At 39.6% G+C, this 20,411-nt stretch overlaps 1 protein-coding gene across 8 annotated transcripts in view; it reads right to left on the reverse strand.

Annotated features, from left to right (window-relative positions):
- The window catches only part of ANKRD17 (ankyrin repeat domain 17), a 78,248-nt gene that overhangs the window by 29,914 nt on the left and 27,923 nt on the right, over positions 1-20,411 (reverse strand). For all 8 annotated transcript variants that reach the window (XM_015861522.3, XM_015861521.3, XM_015861518.3 and 5 more), the window contains exons 2-10: positions 11,480-11,633; positions 10,722-10,878; positions 8,681-8,828; positions 8,243-8,390; positions 7,861-8,094; positions 5,891-5,985; positions 1,324-1,561; positions 622-813; positions 118-227 (exon numbers count right to left, since the gene is read on the reverse strand). In XM_015861522.3, coding sequence (XP_015717008.2) covers positions 118-227; positions 622-813; positions 1,324-1,561; positions 5,891-5,985; positions 7,861-8,094; positions 8,243-8,390; positions 8,681-8,828; positions 10,722-10,878; positions 11,480-11,633 — 1,476 coding nt within the window. The remainder of the gene's footprint in view (positions 1-117; positions 228-621; positions 814-1,323; positions 1,562-5,890; positions 5,986-7,860; positions 8,095-8,242; positions 8,391-8,680; positions 8,829-10,721; positions 10,879-11,479; positions 11,634-20,411) is intronic.

The raw sequence follows: 20,411 nt of genomic DNA on the forward strand, positions 1-20,411 counted from the left end.
CATCGCTATTTCTTACTTAAAAGAAAGTGGTTTAAAAGTTTTCAGCAGTGAACATGAAAATAAACATATTTAGCACTGTTATTTCTTTTTTATATTTTTAAGAAGGAAATTACTTACCAGATCCGCACCTGCCTGAAGTAAGACATCTGCTACATCGGTATGGCCATTTTCACACGCATATGTCAGTGCTGTATCACCTGTTGCTGTTGTTGCATGCACATTAGCCCCTAAAGCAGTATTAACAAGCATGTAAGCTTTGCGGAGCTCATTACAGAAGATATAAAATTCTCTTTATAATCTTTTACAAGATAGGTAGCAAACCTAACTTCCCAACTAACTTCCCTAACTTCTGAATTACAACAGCTATGAAATAATTTAATGACTTAGACATATGCTAGGGGAATTAAAATACCCTAGGTCTTCAGTTCCAAGGAAATGTACTCCAACTGAGCCTTAAAAGCTAAATTAGATTCAAACCAGTACATTATTTAAGATTCCACAAGCCCTTGCAACCAACTTAACGAAGCTGCTAATCAAAACGTAATGATGTGAGAACAGATTTTTTTTCCTGTAAGGACACATTGAGTCTATTAAAAAAAAATTAACACAATTGTTCCATACCTGCAGCTAATAAATATTTAACCAACTCCAAATGACCCTCTTGAGCAGCCTCCATCAAAGGTGTTGAACAACCAAGCTCTATGTCAGCCCCTGCTTTAATAAGAAAATCGGCAACCTCCAAAAAACCTCCACAGCAAGCCAGAGTTAGGGCAGTTTCTTGTGTCTCTTCTGTTTGAGCATTGATGTTCGCTCCTTAAAAAAAACAAAACAACAACCAACAGTAGTTACTGCAAACAGTAAAAGCAGACTAAGACAGTTCTTGAAGACATTTTCTTATTGCATCTTGTTTCTACAACAGCCAAAGAATTCCCCTAAAATGGTATACTGAATCTGTTTTCTTTAAGTACTTGGGGAATCCCTCTGAGAAACTCAAAGCACTTCTCTGCAGCTTTTCAGTAACAAAATAAGCTGAAGATACATCGAGGACATCCTGCAGAGTGCAAGTTATTTGTATCAACAGCTCAGTACAGAACATTTGTTCCAAAAATTCAAAGCTGTTGTGAAGACCAATTCTCAATAACCACTTAACAAGTTAAATAACAATATTTTCCTAAACTGCCAATTTAGTTAAAAGGGGATGATGGCTTGCTCTGAAATTGTTCAAGGAAAGAAAATAACCAAAGTTGAGTAATAATTTGAAGAAAAAAAAGATACAAAGATGTTTACTGAATTACAGCCTACGGAAAACATCCCAATAGTTACCTTGGCCAAGTAGTAGTGCCACCATCTCTTCATGGCCTTCTCTAGCTGCTTCCATTAGTGGTGTATATCCTTCATCGTTTACCTCTTCCAAGTTAGCTCCACGTTCAATCAACAAAGCTGCCAGTTCAACATGCCCTCCACAAGCTGCCAAAGTCAATGGAGACTCGAAAGAGTCAGCAGGCATGTTCACCTGAGCCCCACTGTCAAGCAGTAATCTTGCCACTTCCACATGGCCATCCTAGGAATTCAAACAAAAAAGAACAAACAAAAAGGTCAAGAAATCAAGACCAAAAAAAAAAAAAAAAAAAAAAGCTGCTCTTTTCCAAACCTCAATCAACTCACCAACTCAAATTGCACAAGTAACAGAAAAGGAACAAGCAAGGAAGTCCAAAAATATAACAAAATGTCTTTTCAAGTTTTCTCAAATATTTGGATAAAGGTTAAAGGTCTATTAAACAGGCACTGGAAAAACTTGATTCTAATGAATATACCTTTTAAAGAAAAATAAGCAGCAATACTGTGAACCACATAACAAACTTTTCTACTTGTGGAACAGCAAGCCTGTCAACTTCATAGAGGACTTAAATTCAATTGCGTTCAATTGCGTACAGACAGAAACGAGGACTGTCAAACTTATCTAAGGATGAAAAATCATCTTTGGAAATAAGCTAATAAAGGCATTTATATTCTTTCAATAAATTTATTACTAATAACCCAAGTGCTATATTAGATAAAGGAGAGAAAAATTAGTTTGGACATCAGGGGGAAGTTCTTTACTAGGGAGAGTGGTGAGGTGCTGGAACAGGCTGCCCAGAGAGTCTGTGGATGCCCCATCCCTGGAGGTGCTCAAGGCCAGGTTGAATGGGGCCTTGGACAGCCTGGTCTAGTATTAAATGGGGAGGTTGGTGGCCCTGCCTGTTGCAGGGGGTTGGAGATTCATGATCCTTGAGGTCCCTTCCAATCTGGGCCATTCTGGGATAAAGGAGTACTGAAAGAACTCCAATCAAAAATCTTTTTCCTTGGACATGAGAACAAGTTGCAACGTTCTTCTGAAAGACTACAAAGCCTTAACATTGCCAAGAGGTCACTCCATGTCAAGGCTCCACAATTAGTAAAGAAGAGAATTTTTAGATTCAACAGGCACTCACATTATTTGTTACACACAGCTTATTTTCATTACAAAAATCAGTGTATGTCAGGAATAGTTTGCCTACACCTGCATGAGGACTGCTAGTATCTCGGAGCATCTACTTTACAGGTTTCCAGCTTCAGGGGAGAGAAACTTAAACAGTTTTGCTTCCTTACTGTCTTAAATAGCTGAGCGCAACTATATTGCTTGTCTCTTGGTTTCCAGAGAACTACTGCACTTGCTGCTCTGTTTTACAGCACAGTCAAGACTTGCTTTCTCCCTCCAAGGAAAAACAAATCAACTTGTCAGAGGCTCCCCAGAAATCACAACAGCAACCTCAACTGTAACTATCCCTAGGCAGATTTCTAGGTACTGTTAATGCTGTCAAACTCCCAAAACATACTCTCACATTTGCTTTTTTTTACTTTGAAAACCATTTGAGCATACACTCTTTGTCACGTTTTCTGTATGCCATAGTTTGAGGAACCTGCTGAAATAGCTTTTCAGCTGTATGTTTGCTCTGGAGTCCTGACACTGGCATATGAACAAAAACAGAATCGAATGTCAGTTCAATAACAGAGCAAGATCAGCTTTGTCACTGCAGTCCAACAGCAACACAAACTCTCCAAGCCAGCTTTCTTCATGAGGAAATGGGGATCATTCAAACTTGGAGCAACTATGGAGGGAAAAGTTTGACAAACAGCAGGAGGGTGACATCGGAAAAGCAGCAGCTTACCAGGAACACAAAGCTCTCTCAAGACTGTTGTTCAACAAGTTAAGTACATCTTCATCTTAGTTTAACTAATAAGAGACAGTAAACTGAAGTCATTGCTGGCTGCACCAAGGGACAGCAAACCGCAGCCAGCATCATCCCCATGAAGCTGCAAATCACAACCTTATGACCTTTCTCAGACTAAATACATCATTGCACCTGACATTTTCAGACTTCACTGACTGAACCTCAAGATTTCCAGGGAGCACAGTAGGATTTTCTCCCAGAAAAAGATCTAGGACATAAACTAGGACGTACTCACATTTCTACATGAAATGACAACACTATTTTAGGGAAAAACTCCAGGACTCCGTAAAGAATCTTTCCTCAGGGAAATGCTGAGATGTGCCTCAACCATCAGGCCCTGGCAAAACAGCTCACTAATCATTCCCAACTGATTTAGCTGAAGTACAGTGAACAGCAGCATAAGGATACGCTTCAAAGTTTCTTATGTAGGCCAGGCAGCCTTAAAAATAACTACTGGTGATTAATCACACATGGAAATTTTATCTGTGTTCTACCAAACCTGGCAATGTGAAGGTACTGTTCAGTTCTTCTGAAATATCTGGGGAAAAAAGCAACCTGGTAACTGCTATTTGGTCATGAAAGGTTGCCTGATCAATCTGCACATGTACACCAGGCATGTTCTAGAGACCAACTGGTACAGGCAATCAGTACTCAACACTCACTGGAGAGTTCTGTATTACTAAGTGCCAAGTAGACAAACCTGCTTTTTGCTCCCACGAGACAACTCATATTGCTCAGCCCCTTATTTGCATTAAACCATTACTGGTGTCTGCCAAAAAAAAAAAGCTGTTGAAGAAAAGCCTTCCTGAATGCCTTGTATGACAAGGTCCACACAGTCTCGTGGCTCGTAACATAAGCACTATGCCACAGGTAATTCACTACACATATACTGAACTCCAATGTCATGCTAGAAAGGGTAGCTTTCTTCTGTTATTGAAAAGCAGTGACTGCTTCTGCTTCCTGTTTGAGAAACCTTTGCTGTATTTCAGACTGTCACCTTTTTAAGAACCGCCACAAAAGTTGCTCCCTCTCTTAAACACAAATGAATGTACTGATAACATCAACCACTTCTCAGTCAATTATGACAACTGCTTTCTGCTGTAATAAAGGTGACCATAGTTTTTCCCCAGTGCCATAACTAAATGGCAAGCCTATTAATATAAGGGTAAGAAGAAACAGAACGCTCAGTAATCTGTGTGCCTTTCTTTCTAATGACCTCTAGAAAACTATCACTATTAGTTAATGATCACCCTATTTGAAGCCATTACCTTCCTGAAACAGGCATAACTGTGGGTGAATTTAGAGTCCTAAGTGCTGTAATTTCAGGAAAAGGAAAAATAAGTAAAGTATAAAGAAGTGTTTATGGCATTCTTCCATGGCCACAGTCACAACAACACACAAAGTTCACAACAAGACAAACACATTAGAAACCCAGTTGTTCAGCTTACTAGTAGCTCACACAAACACACATCAAGACACTGATACAGAATATTTTTCTTTACCACAAAAGCTTGGAATTGTCTTAAACTGGATATCAATTATGCTGTTTCAGCACTGACATGTACACATGCATAACCTTTTACATCTGTATTTTCACAAGCATGTGTTGTACTACAAGAAATTAGCTAAAAAAAAAAATAATTAGCTTTTGTCTCAAGAGTCGAGGATCTATAAAAAAAAGACAACTGTAAATAGAGTAGAAAATAGATTGCTTCAGATTAATAGACAAGAAACAGAAGAACTCTCATTAATCAGGGTTTTTAATAATTTTCCCTTCTGTTTTACTATCTGCACCCCAAAAAGCCTCTGATGCTGTTTTCAGAGAGCAAGGGTCTCGGTGAACCACAGCAAAGCAAGTCACATACCTAAACTTAACTATCAGTATGGAAAGACAAGAACTTTGCTTACCAACTCCTTAAACTTGGCACAGTTATGTTAAATGCTTCCAAATAACCAGATTACAACTATATTAATTTCTTATATTTAGTGTGTATTGCAAAAACATTTCAACAGCCACTACAAATCTGCTTTACATTACTTCATTTGGAGATCGTTGTAGAAAGGATTATCCCATTATAAACTGAAAGCTGCTCTCCCAGAAGCCGACAATTAAAGAAAGGTTTTGTTTAAATAAATAACTGGTATTTACACGCGGCCACATTTGAATGAGTTTTTCTAAACTGAGTTTCACAAAACTCTCTTAATCAAACCATAATTACAGGAAGGACAGAAAGCCAAAAGTAAATGATGTAACAATGGAAGATGCAGTTTATATGAAGCTGCTCTAGGACAATGAGCACAGCACAGCCTTACTTGTTGACTTCTGCTACTTCTGAAAAAATTAGATTGCAGTTGGACATAACGTAAACTTCACTGTTCAAAAGATGAGTTCATAATCACCTCCCACTGCCTCAGAAATGTAACTACTCTTAACTAATGAAACAAGAAAACTCATTTTACTATCTTAGTAAGTACTGCAGTTACTCCCCCCTTTCATCTAAAGGATTAATATGTCCAGAGAGCCAGAATACAAAACAAGGTTCTGTACCTAAGAGATACCGAGAGGAATCATGTTGCTCATCTCCTGGAAGTAAAAAGACAGCATATATGCCTCACCAATAAATCCATGCATCTCTTACCATGCAAGCCTCCATAAGAGCAGTGTGCATTTCATCTGTCTTGTGTTCCTGATCTGCACCAGCTTCCAGCAAGAATCTCACCATTTCTAGATGACCTGTACAGAGAAAATACTTAACAGGTAGAAACTACTTTCAGCAAATACATTTCACAACTGCCATAAAAATATACTAGCATAATATGAGACAACAAAAGAGCATGTAACAACAGATGTCCAGCATGTTCATGTCTATACATTCAAAGTCAACATAAAGCTAGTAACAATTCTTATAAATATCATCTGATTCAGTAAGTGGCTAAAATGATGCATCTACTACGTGCATTCCTTCAAGTGAAAGAGCTGAGCCATGCAAACACCAGACTGACAAGGGTAATTCATTATGATTTTCCAATTTCCTCAACTAGAGTACATCAGGATGTTTTGTTTGGCTTGTAGGGATTTTTCTTCCTCTTCCCCATCAACACTAAGAATTTAGGGTTCCTGCGCTTATAAACTGCATTGGGAACAGTACCTGAGGTCCCACGAAGCCTTTGGGAACAAAATATACAAGCCAGAGAGATTCTACAAACACTATGTATGTCCATCTGAATGTTCCTACCATAAAAAAAACCTTATCACAATTTGCAAGTACTTACTATCTATCACTCCATTAATTCACAACTATCACCTTCCAAGTCTTGCAGGTATATCAAGCCCACTCAACTCTGCTACACAGTCATGACTGACCCAAGAAGCAAGCAGATAAAAATCAAGTTATGAGAAAAAAAAGAAAAAAAAGAAAAAAAAAAGCTGCTTAATGACTAAACATGAACATAGGATATTGCCCAATATGAGGCTACGCTGACTTTTTACCCTTTCCCCTTTACTTGGGAAAAGCTCTTGACATCCTTGGTTCTAAGCATCGCATGTCATCTTACTACAAGAAGCAAGCAACATGAGAAAAATCAGGATCATATCTCCATGATTTAGAGCATCACATTTAGAGCGATACAGAAATTCATGGGATACAGACAAAATGTATGGATGAGAAGAACATAAAACTTTGAATGTCTTCACTTCTTTTCTGTTTGGTATAATACAAAACTGATCTCAACACACATTTTTCTTTTTTTAAAAACACTGCTCTCCAACATCAGCTCAAGATTCAGATCACAGGTACACTTTTTTTCAGTTAGGAAATGGTTTAGAGTCCCACTCCCCTCTTTCAAACAAAGCCTCTGTTCTGATTATCACCACAGAAATCAATTACTATGGTTTATGAAGGTGTTCAGTAACAATGCACAAGGATTTTACCAAAGCAGAAGAAAACAAATGTAAATGAACAATTACAATAATCTTTGGAGATGCCACAGCAAATACCTCTAGGATTTCAAGAGCCACTCTAATAGCTTTCATAAAATGTATCTTAATTGACTATGACAGCAACTACTCTGGCTACTTGAAAAGATTTGGCCTTAAAGCATCCTCAGCTCCCCTCAAGGCGATGCACGATAGCTACCTAATAACTCCAGGGGAGGCAAGAAAGTCCCACTGCCTAAGGACTGACAGATAAAAGGCAAAGCCCTAAGTATACTGTATAAGTATACTGTTTAAAGTGCAAAGTCCTTCAAACTATTTGGCATTTCTATACCTAAGCAGAGTATCTTGCAAAATAATATTTACATTACAAAGGGTTTATTGTACTGTGATAAAGCATATATCCTCTTGCTTTACAATTCATTTAATTAAAAAGAAAATTTAAGTATCATAAGGACCCAGAAAAAGTTTCGTATCTTAATGTTTATTCCACATATCAACCACCATCTCATGGTACATACATGCCATGCAGCACCCCAGCCAATATAAAAGCATAAGAAAGCGTTTATTTATAGTCTTAAAATAAATTCCACAATGTACAGCAAGGCAGATTAAATACATGTTTGAAGAGACTTTTCACACCAAAGTAAAAGCCTTGGTATTATTATTACATACCTTTGTAACAAGCCAGGGTAAGCGCGCTCTCCTTAAACTCATTGGAATGTGTATTTATGCCAGCGCCATTTTCTAACAGCACTCTGGCCACTTCCACATGACCAGCACTTCCTGCTTCCATTAGCGGAGTGTGACCATTTTCATTATGGTCCTCAATACTAGCGCCCGACTCCAGCAGTACTTTAACAACATCAACGTAGCCTCCAGCACAGGCATATGTAAGAGCCGTATTGCCTAGAACCAGAAAATAAAGATTTGAAAGACAGAACTCTTAAATCTGACAAAATTTCTACATTGGAAACCAATTTTTCCACACTAAGTTCTAGAATGCAGCAAATCTCAGCTTTCCAGCTGTTCTCAACAAGCTCCAACACTTATTTACCTGTTGATGACTGTGCATTCACATCAGCACCATGAGCTAGCAGCAACTTGACAATTTTGACATGTCCGCCATTAGCAGCAGCCATTAAAGGTGTTATGTCTCCTTTAATACCTCGGTCCTCTACATTAGCATGCATCGCCAGAAGAACCTGTGAACAGAAGGATGATCAGCAGCCTTGGGAAGTGACAAGGCTGAGTGTCGAGATAGTTAAAATGCTACACAACCCCCACACCATCACAAACAGTTTTATGCCAGAAACTCTGAAAAATGAGCACAAAATGCACGAGTAACGTGCAGCTGTGTGCAAGTCTTTATTTGTCAATTTACTGACATTTTTCACTATCTTAACACTACCTTCGTGTACACAAGAAAAAAACGTTAAATTAACACCTACCTATTTTTGTATAAGACACACAGAACAGTTAAAAAAGAACCAACCTGTGCAAGCTCATAATATCCTGCTGAGCAGGCTAAACAAAGGAGGCTTTCCCCTTCTTCTGTGTGCTCGTTCACACTTCGTCCTTCAATTAGCAACTTCCGCACAGCATTTACATCTCCTTCTGAACAAGCCTCTGCCAAGCTGCGGCTAGTAAGATAGAAAGCATTGGGAAGTGAAAATAGACCACACTTGAAAAGATTTCTCTACGTGCAGAATAAGAAGTCCAACATGCCAAGAAAATGAAGTTAACTAAAAAGAAAACACAACCTAAAAAGTATCAACTGTTAATTAAAGGTGGCATCAATCATGCCTGCTATTATTTTCCATTCCAAGGCTATAACTGAAACATGTGGAGTCCAGAAAGACCACTTTGCTTACCAAGTTCTGCAACACTTATAGAAGCAGAGAACATGGTCAAAGAGGACATGATCGCAGGCCGAACTTGCCCTCAGCACATGCACTCAACGTGTCATCATATCAGTTATGAAGCTTTTTTTGCAATCTTTTCTCTTTGAAAAAGAGAATCCTACAGCAGTAGAAATAAATCACTGCTCATTTGTATTACTAATCACTACATAGAATACAGACTCCATATATTCCTGTTTTGCAGCACCAGTTCGAAAAGGATTTGTTCTACTTAAGGTACGGCTCAAAGAAAATACAGGATTTGAACAAAAGTTCAATAAAATGATACCCAACCTAGTATTATTTTTCAGTATTCCATTCCAAACATACAAGCACTCAAAGTTGCATGTTCTCTTATCCCAGGTGCTCGAGGACAGAGAAATCACCAGCCTTATCGCACTTTTTTTTCAGCATTGTAACTATTAAACTAAAATAAATCACCCTTAAGAAAACAGTTTCACTTCTGCCACATGACAGAGGACAGAAGTTATGGAACTTTATAACAACTGCATGGTTTGGTTGAGGTCCTAACTCCACCCTGCAGGAATTGGCAATGTTCTCCTGGTTTGGTAAACCCTATAAGAACTTCTGGTTCCCACATCACTTCTTCACTTCTATCACTAATTCTGTTTCAGTCAAAAAAGGTTTTACTGGATGCATATTCTGAAGTACTCTGAAAAAAATGTATACAATGCATTTATTCTTACAAAGCAGAAAATTTTACAATTGAAATTCAAGAGTGACAAATTTTCTCTCTTCTCCGAATAACTGTATCACTAATAACAAACTCAAGTCTTTTTAATTTGGGTGACTTCATTTCACCCATCGTCCTTTCACCTCCTGTCCATTTAACAAGTCCTATCAAAACAAAATTAACCATAAAGAAAACGGAAAAATGAGGTATTTTACTGAAAAATTTTGCAAGCCTCGCTATTCAACATTTAAGAATTCTTAAAACATGCGAGATGCTGAAATGGTTACTCATTTACCATAGACCAAATTATAACTGCTTCTCATAACCAGGACTCCTACACAACCCGTGCCACCAGACCAAATTTTTATATATGGAAAAATATTTCTTACATACGTACTGCTCAACATATTTTCCATGCTTTCTTCTACTTCCCATATCCCCTGTCTTGGCAACTTCGATAACAGTGCTGCTGGCACCCAAAAATTAGTTGAAGGCAGAAAGGGGCATGCAAAGAAGAGCATCAGACACAACAGCAAATTGTTCTGCTCTTCTTTAAATGTCCTGGCCAGCGTACTACAACTATTTATTTTGAGTCACTCAGTATACAAAGAATGAACTGTCAACTAGAAAAACGGGATTCGGTAATTCCTACTAACAGCCTGATTCTTTTGTACTGAAACACAAATAGTGCCTAGAAGAGAGGCACCTTTTACTTCTCCGTCCAACGTTCAGTAATCCAGAATCCACTGAGTGCCAGAGAGCCTCTCAAATAGCAGAGGCTGGACCACGTCTCTGTTCAAGGTTTTACACAGATGACACACAACAACTTGGCACAAGTTCCAATTGGAGTTTCATCATTTCGCATCCAGAAACACACAAGGAAAAGCCCCACAGTTAAGCAGCACACAACTACAAATGTGACAGTATAAAGCATGGCTTACTTGTCCGTCTGCCCTGCATTTGCTGTGCTCTCTGCTCTCATCCGTGTAAGTGCAGCAGCAGCTTCATCCAACGCGCAACTGACCGAAGAAGTCAGTCTGCGAAGCACCTCAGGATCTGCGAATGCTTTACCATCAGCAGTCGATAGTTTCCCTATTCCTTCCATGGTGACAATTTGCAACAAGTTGGTACACGTGCCAGGAAAGGAGGAAACAAACAACAAAAAAATAAGTTGAAACTGAACCTACAAGATTCCTTGACAGAAGCATTCCAAACATAATGAACTACAGCCTCCAAAACAGAAGGGATTAGCTGTTTACAACATTAATTTATAAGCTGCACTCAGACACGATGCACATGAATTAAAACCTGCAACGATCTATAACATTGTTTTTCAACTAGTCATTATATGCAACTAGTTTCAAACATTCATATTACAGAACAAAGCCTCATTCAGCAGCACAGTTTTTGAAACAAGGTTGCAAGTCTAAGGCTGGGTGTTAATTTTTTTTCTACAAATCCAAATTCAGAAGTATCCTATTAGAAGCACAACCTTCACATGAAATCAATTTTCAAAAATTCAGAACATTTTAATGAGTTCCTCAGTCATCCCTGGCTTGCACAACATTGCCACATTCACACTGCTTCACACTGTGCATTTGTATCATGCTCACATGGATTAGACTTATGCAAGCAGTTCCAGTATAGGCTCGTGTGTTAGTGCACTGGGATTAAATCTGTATGGGACACAAGTACTTACCTGCAGCTTCAAGTAAAGCTTCTAATCTTGCCTGGGTTTCTGGATCTACGGTTCTTAGGTCAGCACCATCAGCAGTACTTGACAAAAGCAATTTGGAAGCTGTTTCCAACATAGGGTTTTCAAGATCATCCTGATCCAGGATAAATGATTCCACCTGAAAAACAACAGGTCTAATCTGAGAAGAATGTAACCAACCAACTTGTAATTAGTACATCAAAAAATATAACTGCAATGCAGTGTTGGGATTTTGTATGTTTGCTTAGGTTTTGATATTTTTTTTAATACTTTGTTTACCAAACCACCCTCAGCTGACTCAAAATGGTTTCTCCATTGGAAGCAATGAAGCTTTTGAAAATCACATACAAGGAATATTCCTCTAAGAGATACATAAACACACTAAGAAGCCTATGAGCTAATAACCAAATAGTTTATTACATTACTAAGCTCACACTGAAACAGCATTCCTCTCCAGAGCTCAAAAGTCTCAAAAATCCACTTCTTCCACAATCAAAAAAATCTACCCAGACGTCAGACTGTCCAGCAAATAAACCACACATCAACCACCCGTGCTTCATTAGAGACTCCAATCATCTTGCGTTAAAAGCAGCTACTGTCTGTAACATAGCTGTAATATACTTCCACATGGAATACAGTTTATCACTATAAAGTACAAATTATTTTATTCTTAAGATTTATGTCTGTCCCAAAGTTTACAAGCAGTCTCATGAGCATCACAAGTTCAGATTCCTGCAGATAAATGCCCTAAGAACCTAAAGGCAGACAAACCAGAAGAACAATCAACTCATCTTAGGAGTCCTGAAAGGCTTCCTCCTCTTCCCATCTCTTCTGGCATACAAGCAGAGAGCTTACATCACAGCTTTTCCTTCTGAAACTTGTCTTCACCTTCCCAGCACATTCAAAACCTTGTAGGAATGCTATCAGAATTCAGCTTGAACCCAGATACCTTGTTGGTTTAGGAAGCTAAGCTGAGAACTACTTGCAAAAATCACCTTATGATCTAACAGATATCATTAATAAATACTCACACATGCTACAGCATTCCAACATGCAAACTGAAGGTAACCTCTAGTTCCCTCCCCAGGCCCACGGCAGCCTTGCCAGGGCCCCTACCTGGTCACTGCCAACTGCACACGTCCACTTGACCACTTTTACACCAGTTCATCTGAGGACTTGCTATTTGTCTTCCTCCTAAAGACTAAGACTGCTGCAGCAGGAGAAAAGAGCTACTCCACCATTCAGGAGGCAAGAGACAGATCGTGCTGCTGGAAATTAAGATTACTGAACAGCTGAAAGGCTTCTTGGCTCTCTCAACATCAGAAATGGAAACCAAAAACCAATCCTGCGTCAACTAACTGAGAAACCTCACCTAAGCAAGTATTTAGCTGCTTGTGGTTCTTCCTAACATGACAGAAGCACTTGCTAAGCAATAAGTCAAAATACAAAAACATTCTGCTGAAACTCACATCTCTTTCCCTGACACTGGGTTTTCTGGGCAGTTTGTTTCAAAGGGAAAAATCTTCCCATATGCTTTCTGGCTAACAACGTGAGCACTGTGTGATAAAAACAAATAGCCTCAACTACAACACATTAGGAAAAGGTGGGAAAGAGCAATCTACCTACAAACACCACAGTACCAAGAAAATCACAAGTCACTGGGAGAAAATGCACCTTGTAAAACAGTTTGGATAAGGTTCATATTACGCGCTTTCACCTAAGCGCTGTTTCAGAGAAATGCCTCAAAAAATGAGCCTCAAAAATGAAATGTATCAACTGCTTATTCTAGACTATTTCATGACATGAAACACAGCTACATTTCCTATTCAAAGAGATTCATCCTCAGCCTATAAGCTGCAGAACTTCCCAGCAGGCTGGCAGTTCTACCTCTCTCTCTAATTGCCCTTTCTCTTAAGAGGGTTTCATTAGCTCTGCAGTTTTGTTCCTCAGCCCGTTCAATATGACACCACATCCAATGCACAACGAGAGTGATAAAAGTCTTCCTAATAGTGATGCACAACTCTGCACTTTGGTAGGTGAAAATTCTGTTCTTGTTTTTTAAAATACCACCTTCTCTGCAGATGCAAGAGACTAAAGAAAGCATTTCCATTTACTAGCCCAAGTAAACAGCCACTTCCTTTAACAGTCTCCAGATGTATATTATTTCCCTCAACTAAAAACGTGTGGAAGAGTACACACATGCTCCACCTCACATATCAGAACAATCAGTCTGGGTTCTCAGTCGGCACTTCTCTGATCACACAATACTCTGACATAACCCAATTGTTCGGACAGCCCCCACCACAAAGCCTTTTTACAACATTTCTCCTTCTCTCTCACCCAGCAATAAAACCTCATGTTCTGTACTTGTTTATCTTTGCTTTGCCCAGAATCATTTCTAGGGAAGTTGATGCTAATACTGATCAAAAAAGATGCTGGGGGGAGGCAGCGGAAATTACCAAGTTTCAACTGCTTCTTAACTAAACAGATTCATTTTGATGTGTTAAATACAAAGGGAAATTTTTAAAGGGTCTGAGAACTGCAATTAATTGCTGTATTAATCCAAACCTCAAAGAAGTTCCATGCTACAAGCACCCCAGCACACAACCCAACTATTATTTTTCTAAGCAGAAAAATAACTTATTCCTTCTAGGTACTCCAAGTACTGAGATAGCAGACTCTGCTGCAACTTTCAACATCATGCTTTTATCATCTCTTCCTAGAGGTGATGAAGCTTTACAATATCAAAGCTGAGTGCTGCCCACACAGTCCCAAGCCTCCTTCACAAGCCCTCATCTCTGTGTATAGACGGGAGCCTCTGTTTTCCAAAACACAGACTCAAAATCCTATCTACTCTTTCATGCTCTCCTTTTGGAATGACCATTAGCTCCTCTTTTTTCCTTGCTGAATAGGAAAGAAAGCACAAGATTTGCTACCAGTCTAGAATCAAGAGGTGTACATTTCTATAGGAAGCATATTTCATGAGCAGGGCAACTGCTTTGCTTTCACGAAAAACAGCACTTTTAGTAGTGTTCTACCATCTGACACATGAACCTACAGATATCTCAACTAGACAAAAGCTGATCCACAGGACTCCTGTGCACATATGCTCAAGAAAGCTGGGAAGTATTTCAGCAATTCCATATTTTGACTGCAAACTGCCAGATGCTGAACATGGATTTCACTGTGCAATGGCAGATCCCCTGTAGACATCATTCAGTTCTTCTCTATCCCTCCTGAGCAAATCATATATATGCAGAACTGCCAACAGCACTGAGACCACTGTAGATAAGCGACGTTGATACCCCACCTTGTTTCTCCTATGTGAGTATCTTCAGAGTCAAAACATGCCTCCATAGGGCCTCACAGTTGCAATCAAGGGCCAAACTTTCTCCTATATTTTCCCTCCAAACAGAATTTTTGACACAGAAATTGAACAGAAGTCAAAACGACACCTGTTTCATGTCAAGCCAGGCAGAAAGGAGGATGAAATATACATTTCACCTGCTTCACTCACTGCCCACATGGCTAAGACAGAAAACCAGTACTCAACAACAAACCAAGTCCTCAAAAACTACATCAACTAAAACATGGTCTTACTTTATTACCACAGTCAATACATTTTATCCAAACTAACAACATAAGCCTAAAGTGACAGCAACTCCAAACTTACTTTCAGCTGAAGTGCCTGCCACACTTGGCTACCTTGGTATGTGAATTCTTCATGTAAATAAACACACAGAAACCAGTATCGCACATCCAAGTACAGCGCTGCTGAAATCTGGTCAGACCGTACAACTTCACTACCGAGAAATTTTGATCTTGATTGATGTAGCACAATGAAAGACCCACCAGATCAGAGCTAAGCCTTTTTTTGTTACATCAGTGGCCTTGGTACAATTTAAAGTGTCTCACTTGTCTGTCTTCATGCACCTCTAACACTTGCAATATTCTAACTTCCTACCCATAAGCTAGGGTACCTTAACTACCTCTAAGCTAGGGCACTCTATGGTAAACTTACAACAGTAGGGATCAAAAGAGATACTTGAAATTTTGTTTATGAATGATGGTAGAAAACAGCTCAACAAGCACCACTCTATTAAAGTCCTTAGCGCTGAATATCAAAAGGCTATTATTTACCCATCTAATCACTACATGGCTGCCATGAATAGCTCTGCTCATTAGTCTAAGGAGAATCTCTGGCATTTATCACCGTTTAAAAGACTTTCCCCTTGATCACAGACATCTAAAGGACAACCCAGAGGAATTAAAGCTCTAACCAGTCACTTTTCTTGGCCCTCTATCATGTTACAGACCTATGAGATTTTAAGGGCCCAAGAAGTGCATTTTGCAGATTCCATTCCACTGCCCTTCTCTCTAAGGACATGCTGTGAATACTCTGTATGTACTGCTGTCCAGTATTTTGAAAGAAATTAACACAGAACAAGCATTTAAGACCCTGTTCTCCACATAAATTACAAAAACCAACATCACACTACTGTAACATATGCTATCCAAAAGCTGCTGCAGAGATGAAAGGCAGCAAGCAGTTGCTACAGTCTGTGTGCATTTAGGCACATGCAGTCATCAACCCAGTCAAAACACTAAAAAGCATGAAGCCGTGCTTAGGCCAAACATTCCTAGATGATTTTTTTTAGACAGCACTTACAGTATGAAACCACACAATACAATATTCCTCTATCTTACACGCAGACAAGCTCAAAATAGTAGTAAACATTTTGTACAAAAAAAATGCCTCAAGTAGCAGAGTGAAATCCAGTTTCACTGTCTAGCAGTCAGGGTGCTAGCAACAGACTTGGAAAGCTGTGAACGAGCGAGCTGCAGTCATTAACATAATAGGATGAAATGTTTTTAAGCTTCAGATTCAAGCTTCATAAATAACATCATCTAAAACCTGTTTTGGATGAACCAACTTGCCCAGACAAGTATTTCAAGAGGCCTCAAAACACCCTGTCTGACAAAAATATTCTCTTTGTGGACATTTTACTTCTCCTTGGGGGTGGAAGGTGGCCCCTGTTTTCTAGAGCCTTACAATTTAAAAGCCAACTTACTTTGCAGCTGCTGACAGATCACTCCTACGCTTTGTCTTCTATTAGGCATGGATTCCTGATTTGATACTTGCTCAATTTTTGCCTTGGCAGTGGAGCCTTTGGTGTTTGACACGCAGAGGCTGCCAACAGCTCCTCAGAGAACAAGGAGTCTGAAGGCTCTCTGAAGAGCACAGCACACAAAGCACAGCTACCTGCTACTGCCACATAGCAAACCTCAGCACCTGAAACTGACCTGAATTGAGAGGCTGTTATTATTCCTTAATTACTTTTACCAAAGGGCTAACTGCCAGTTTCCAACAGCTGCAAAAATTGATCTTTCACAGCTGTAAAAATTTTTGGAGGGCAGTATGAAGTGCTTAGAGATAACATGAAATTTAACACATGTTTACATGTCCACCAGGTATTGCAAAGACACCTTCAGACTGAAACTGCAATCATTACCAGCTCTGTCAATAAAATTTTGCCCCACTTTGAGAAGTTTCCAGCAAGGAAATCTCAAATTCTTTATGCTTTCAGCTAAAAAGTGATGCTCTTTCAATGAATGGCCCTGATTCACATGAGGAATGCCCAGCAGAACAGCAGAATCTGACGCACCAGCTTCCTGCTGCAATCTAGCAACTCAGATCCAAGTTAATCTCAGCTCTCGCTACAGGTCAGTTTCAGCTCTCACACCTCCAACAGTGGCAAGCTAATTATTTCTATCCCTGTCCTTCACATTCCTCTGACCACGGATAGGCTTTTTTTACAGTCACTGACATTCACTCATTCAGAGCTGGACCTAGAGCCCCTTCCCTTCCATTGCGAGCCCAATGAGCAGGGCTGGCCAAGCATTAAGGGGGCATGCACAGCTAGTGAGAAGACACTTCCCTCAAGAAGACAAGCTTACACAATTCTGCAGCCCAGGATCAGCAGCCCTGCCAGAACCTTCACGTGCCTGTGCCTCTATCAAAAACAGCTCCTTAGTATTTTTAGCTGCTGAACAGTTCCACTGAGCATCTGTTGATCACTTCCCACAGCCTTGGGGATTACTGTCAAATCATTCAAGAAAAACACAGGAAAACACAAGGAAAAGCACAGGAAAACAAACAACAAACACATCCACACACATCCTTCATACAACTTCAGCAAGTATCCCTTTAAAATTAGCAATGCATTCGGTCACTCACATATGAATATGTCCTACAAATCTATCTTATGCAGACGAGCATCTTTAATGCCATCACCTTGCAACTGGCATGAGTGAGAGGAATTGAAACAATACTCTGAACGTAACAAGACCAATTTTGAATAATAGTCCATGAAGCTTTATTTGCACATTACTGCTAGGTATTTTTGACATGTTTTGCATCTTAGGCATTCCATGGTCAAAGGATTCATAAGGGAAAAAGGGGAATGAATATACATGTATCGCACAGCAATACACAACTGAGGCCTGACAAGATCCAGCCATCTACTTCTGGCTGGATTTCTTTCTTAGGCATCCAAAATCTACCATGCAAACAAACAATCCAAGAACTCCGCTAGATACGATTCAGAATTCCATCCTCTTTTTAACTTCAGTAGGCCATCCAACCCTTTACATCCAACTTTCAATTAAGCACATAAAGAAATACCTTGGAGTTTTATCAGTAGAAACTCATTATTCCTAATGTACTCCACGATGCCCATACGCTGTTCTCACTGCACTTTTTGTGTGTCTTAGTTGCAAGTCAGCTCAGTGAAAGCTTAAAAGTTTTCTTCAGATCCTCATATGGCCCATGGCGAAGTAGTAACTTCATATGTCCTACCCCTCAGCCTGCTGCCTTTCAGCACTCAGAACACAACTTACACTTTTAACATACGTTATGCAGCTGAAAGGGAACTTACTGAAAAACCTACGCTGGTCTGAAATCCTAAGGCAAAGCAACTTACCTAACGCACCATCCAGAATGAATTTGTGGCCAAGGATTTTGGCTTGATAAAACTAAACATTAAGGCAAAAAAAAATTGCATTGTTTTACCTTTTCAGCTAAGGCTGTATGTTTTCAGGTATAACTACTGCTTAGATCTGAAGCCATTTGAAAACCAAGTATTCTTATGCCATTAATACTGTTATTATATTTAAAATGCTCCAATTAAAACTTGAGAACAAGCATCTGACGGAGGCTGTCATTTTTGTGGGGTCAAAACAAATCACCATCATTTAACATGGATGACACAGCTCTGAAGTAGAAGTGATGATCTAATGAGTATTTACAAGAGATACCATTTTTCTTAGATAAAAATCCAAATGCTTGTTACTGAATAACAGGCCAAGTGCACCAGACTACCCTGACCACTTGATTTCCATCTGAACGTTTTTGTGTTTTTCTTTGTATCTATTCTGAACCAGAAGCATGTCATCACATGACCCTTCCTTAGCCTACCCCACTACTACAGCATCACTGCTGGTATACACAAAGCCTTAGAGCAGAGCTTGTTTCCTGTGAAATAAGGATTGCTTCTCTTTATCTGGGATGATTAGATCTCCTGTCTAACATGCCACGACCCTCCTGAAATCAAAACACCTTGTTCAGCAAAAATCTCAAGTCTAGCAGCTGGAATGTCTCTCCATTGTCTTCCTTTATATTTCCATCGACTGTACACTCCAGTCCTCTCGCCGCCGCTGCTACAGAAGCAAGGGGAGGGAACAACAAGATTAACAGCCCGTGCTGCTGAAATGGCATAATATTGTCCTCATGACTGGCACCAACAGAGTTTCTGCTGCAGGGACACCTGCATTATTACTGCAGTGTTTCTGATGACGAGACAGGTGCTGATGTATTTGCAGAACTCCCTCCCCTCTTTTGTCCTCAGACAAACAACAACTAAAAGAGAGAGATGCAGACTGAAGTGCACAGCTATAAGAAGGCTGTTACTGTGGAACTACCAAGAAAAATAGACCTTTAGTTTAATATTTTATTTTCCATCTCAGTTCTTTCTAAACATTTGGCATACTTCCACATTAAGCAAATTTACGTGTTAACTGCTGTTCAGCTGCAATTCTGCACACAAGAAAGATTTCACACCAACAGAAAAACACCGCCACCTCAACTCATCATCTTATTAAATTCACTGCTCCAATTTCACATTATTTGGGGGTGGGGAGAGAGGAAAAGCCACAAGGGCTGCAAGTTATGTCTCTGGTGTGATGTCACAGCATAAGAAAACATCAGCAAAAATACTTCCTTTAAAACTGCCCGCCATTGTGCTTCCAGAAGCCTGGAACTCACCTAGATGCAGTACAAAGCTGATGAGTTCCTTCTCCAATCATCTGAATAGAGGTATACGCACCCTCTCTCCCCTTGCCCCAAACCATCACATAAACATTTAATAGCAGCTACCTCTTCTGGCCTGCCCTGGCAAAAATCTCACAAAGCAAAACTTCCTTGACAGTATATGAGTAAAATTCACTTAACAGACTGCTCACATCTGCAGACCAAACCAGAAACATTGCAGACTGCAACAGAAGCACTGACATAGATACATCTTCTACAAAAGCTGTTTCCATACTGCAATACCACCACAAAGTTTTCCACAAAACACCCGTCAATACAGAAATACTACAACAGATAGCTTGACCAGAGTCAGTTTCTGTGGCCCATAGAAAGTAGCCTGTCACATCTTCCCAAGCAATAAGCTATCAATCAGAAACAAAGAAGGGGTACGTGTAACCACAAAGTGAGGAGATAGACAACCAAGTCTCCAGTAGCAGCCCTCTCCCACTGTTGCTCCAATGCCTGATGCCATGGATTGACAACCACAGCCCCCTAAGATTCTCTCTCAAATATCTGATGTAAGCATCACTTAAGCTACTTAACAAGTTA

Source organism: Coturnix japonica, chromosome 4, assembly GCF_054131305.1.
Source record: "Coturnix japonica strain WE chromosome 4, WE-NBRP24, whole genome shotgun sequence".
NCBI classification, from domain to species: Eukaryota; Metazoa; Chordata; class Aves; order Galliformes; family Phasianidae; genus Coturnix; species Coturnix japonica.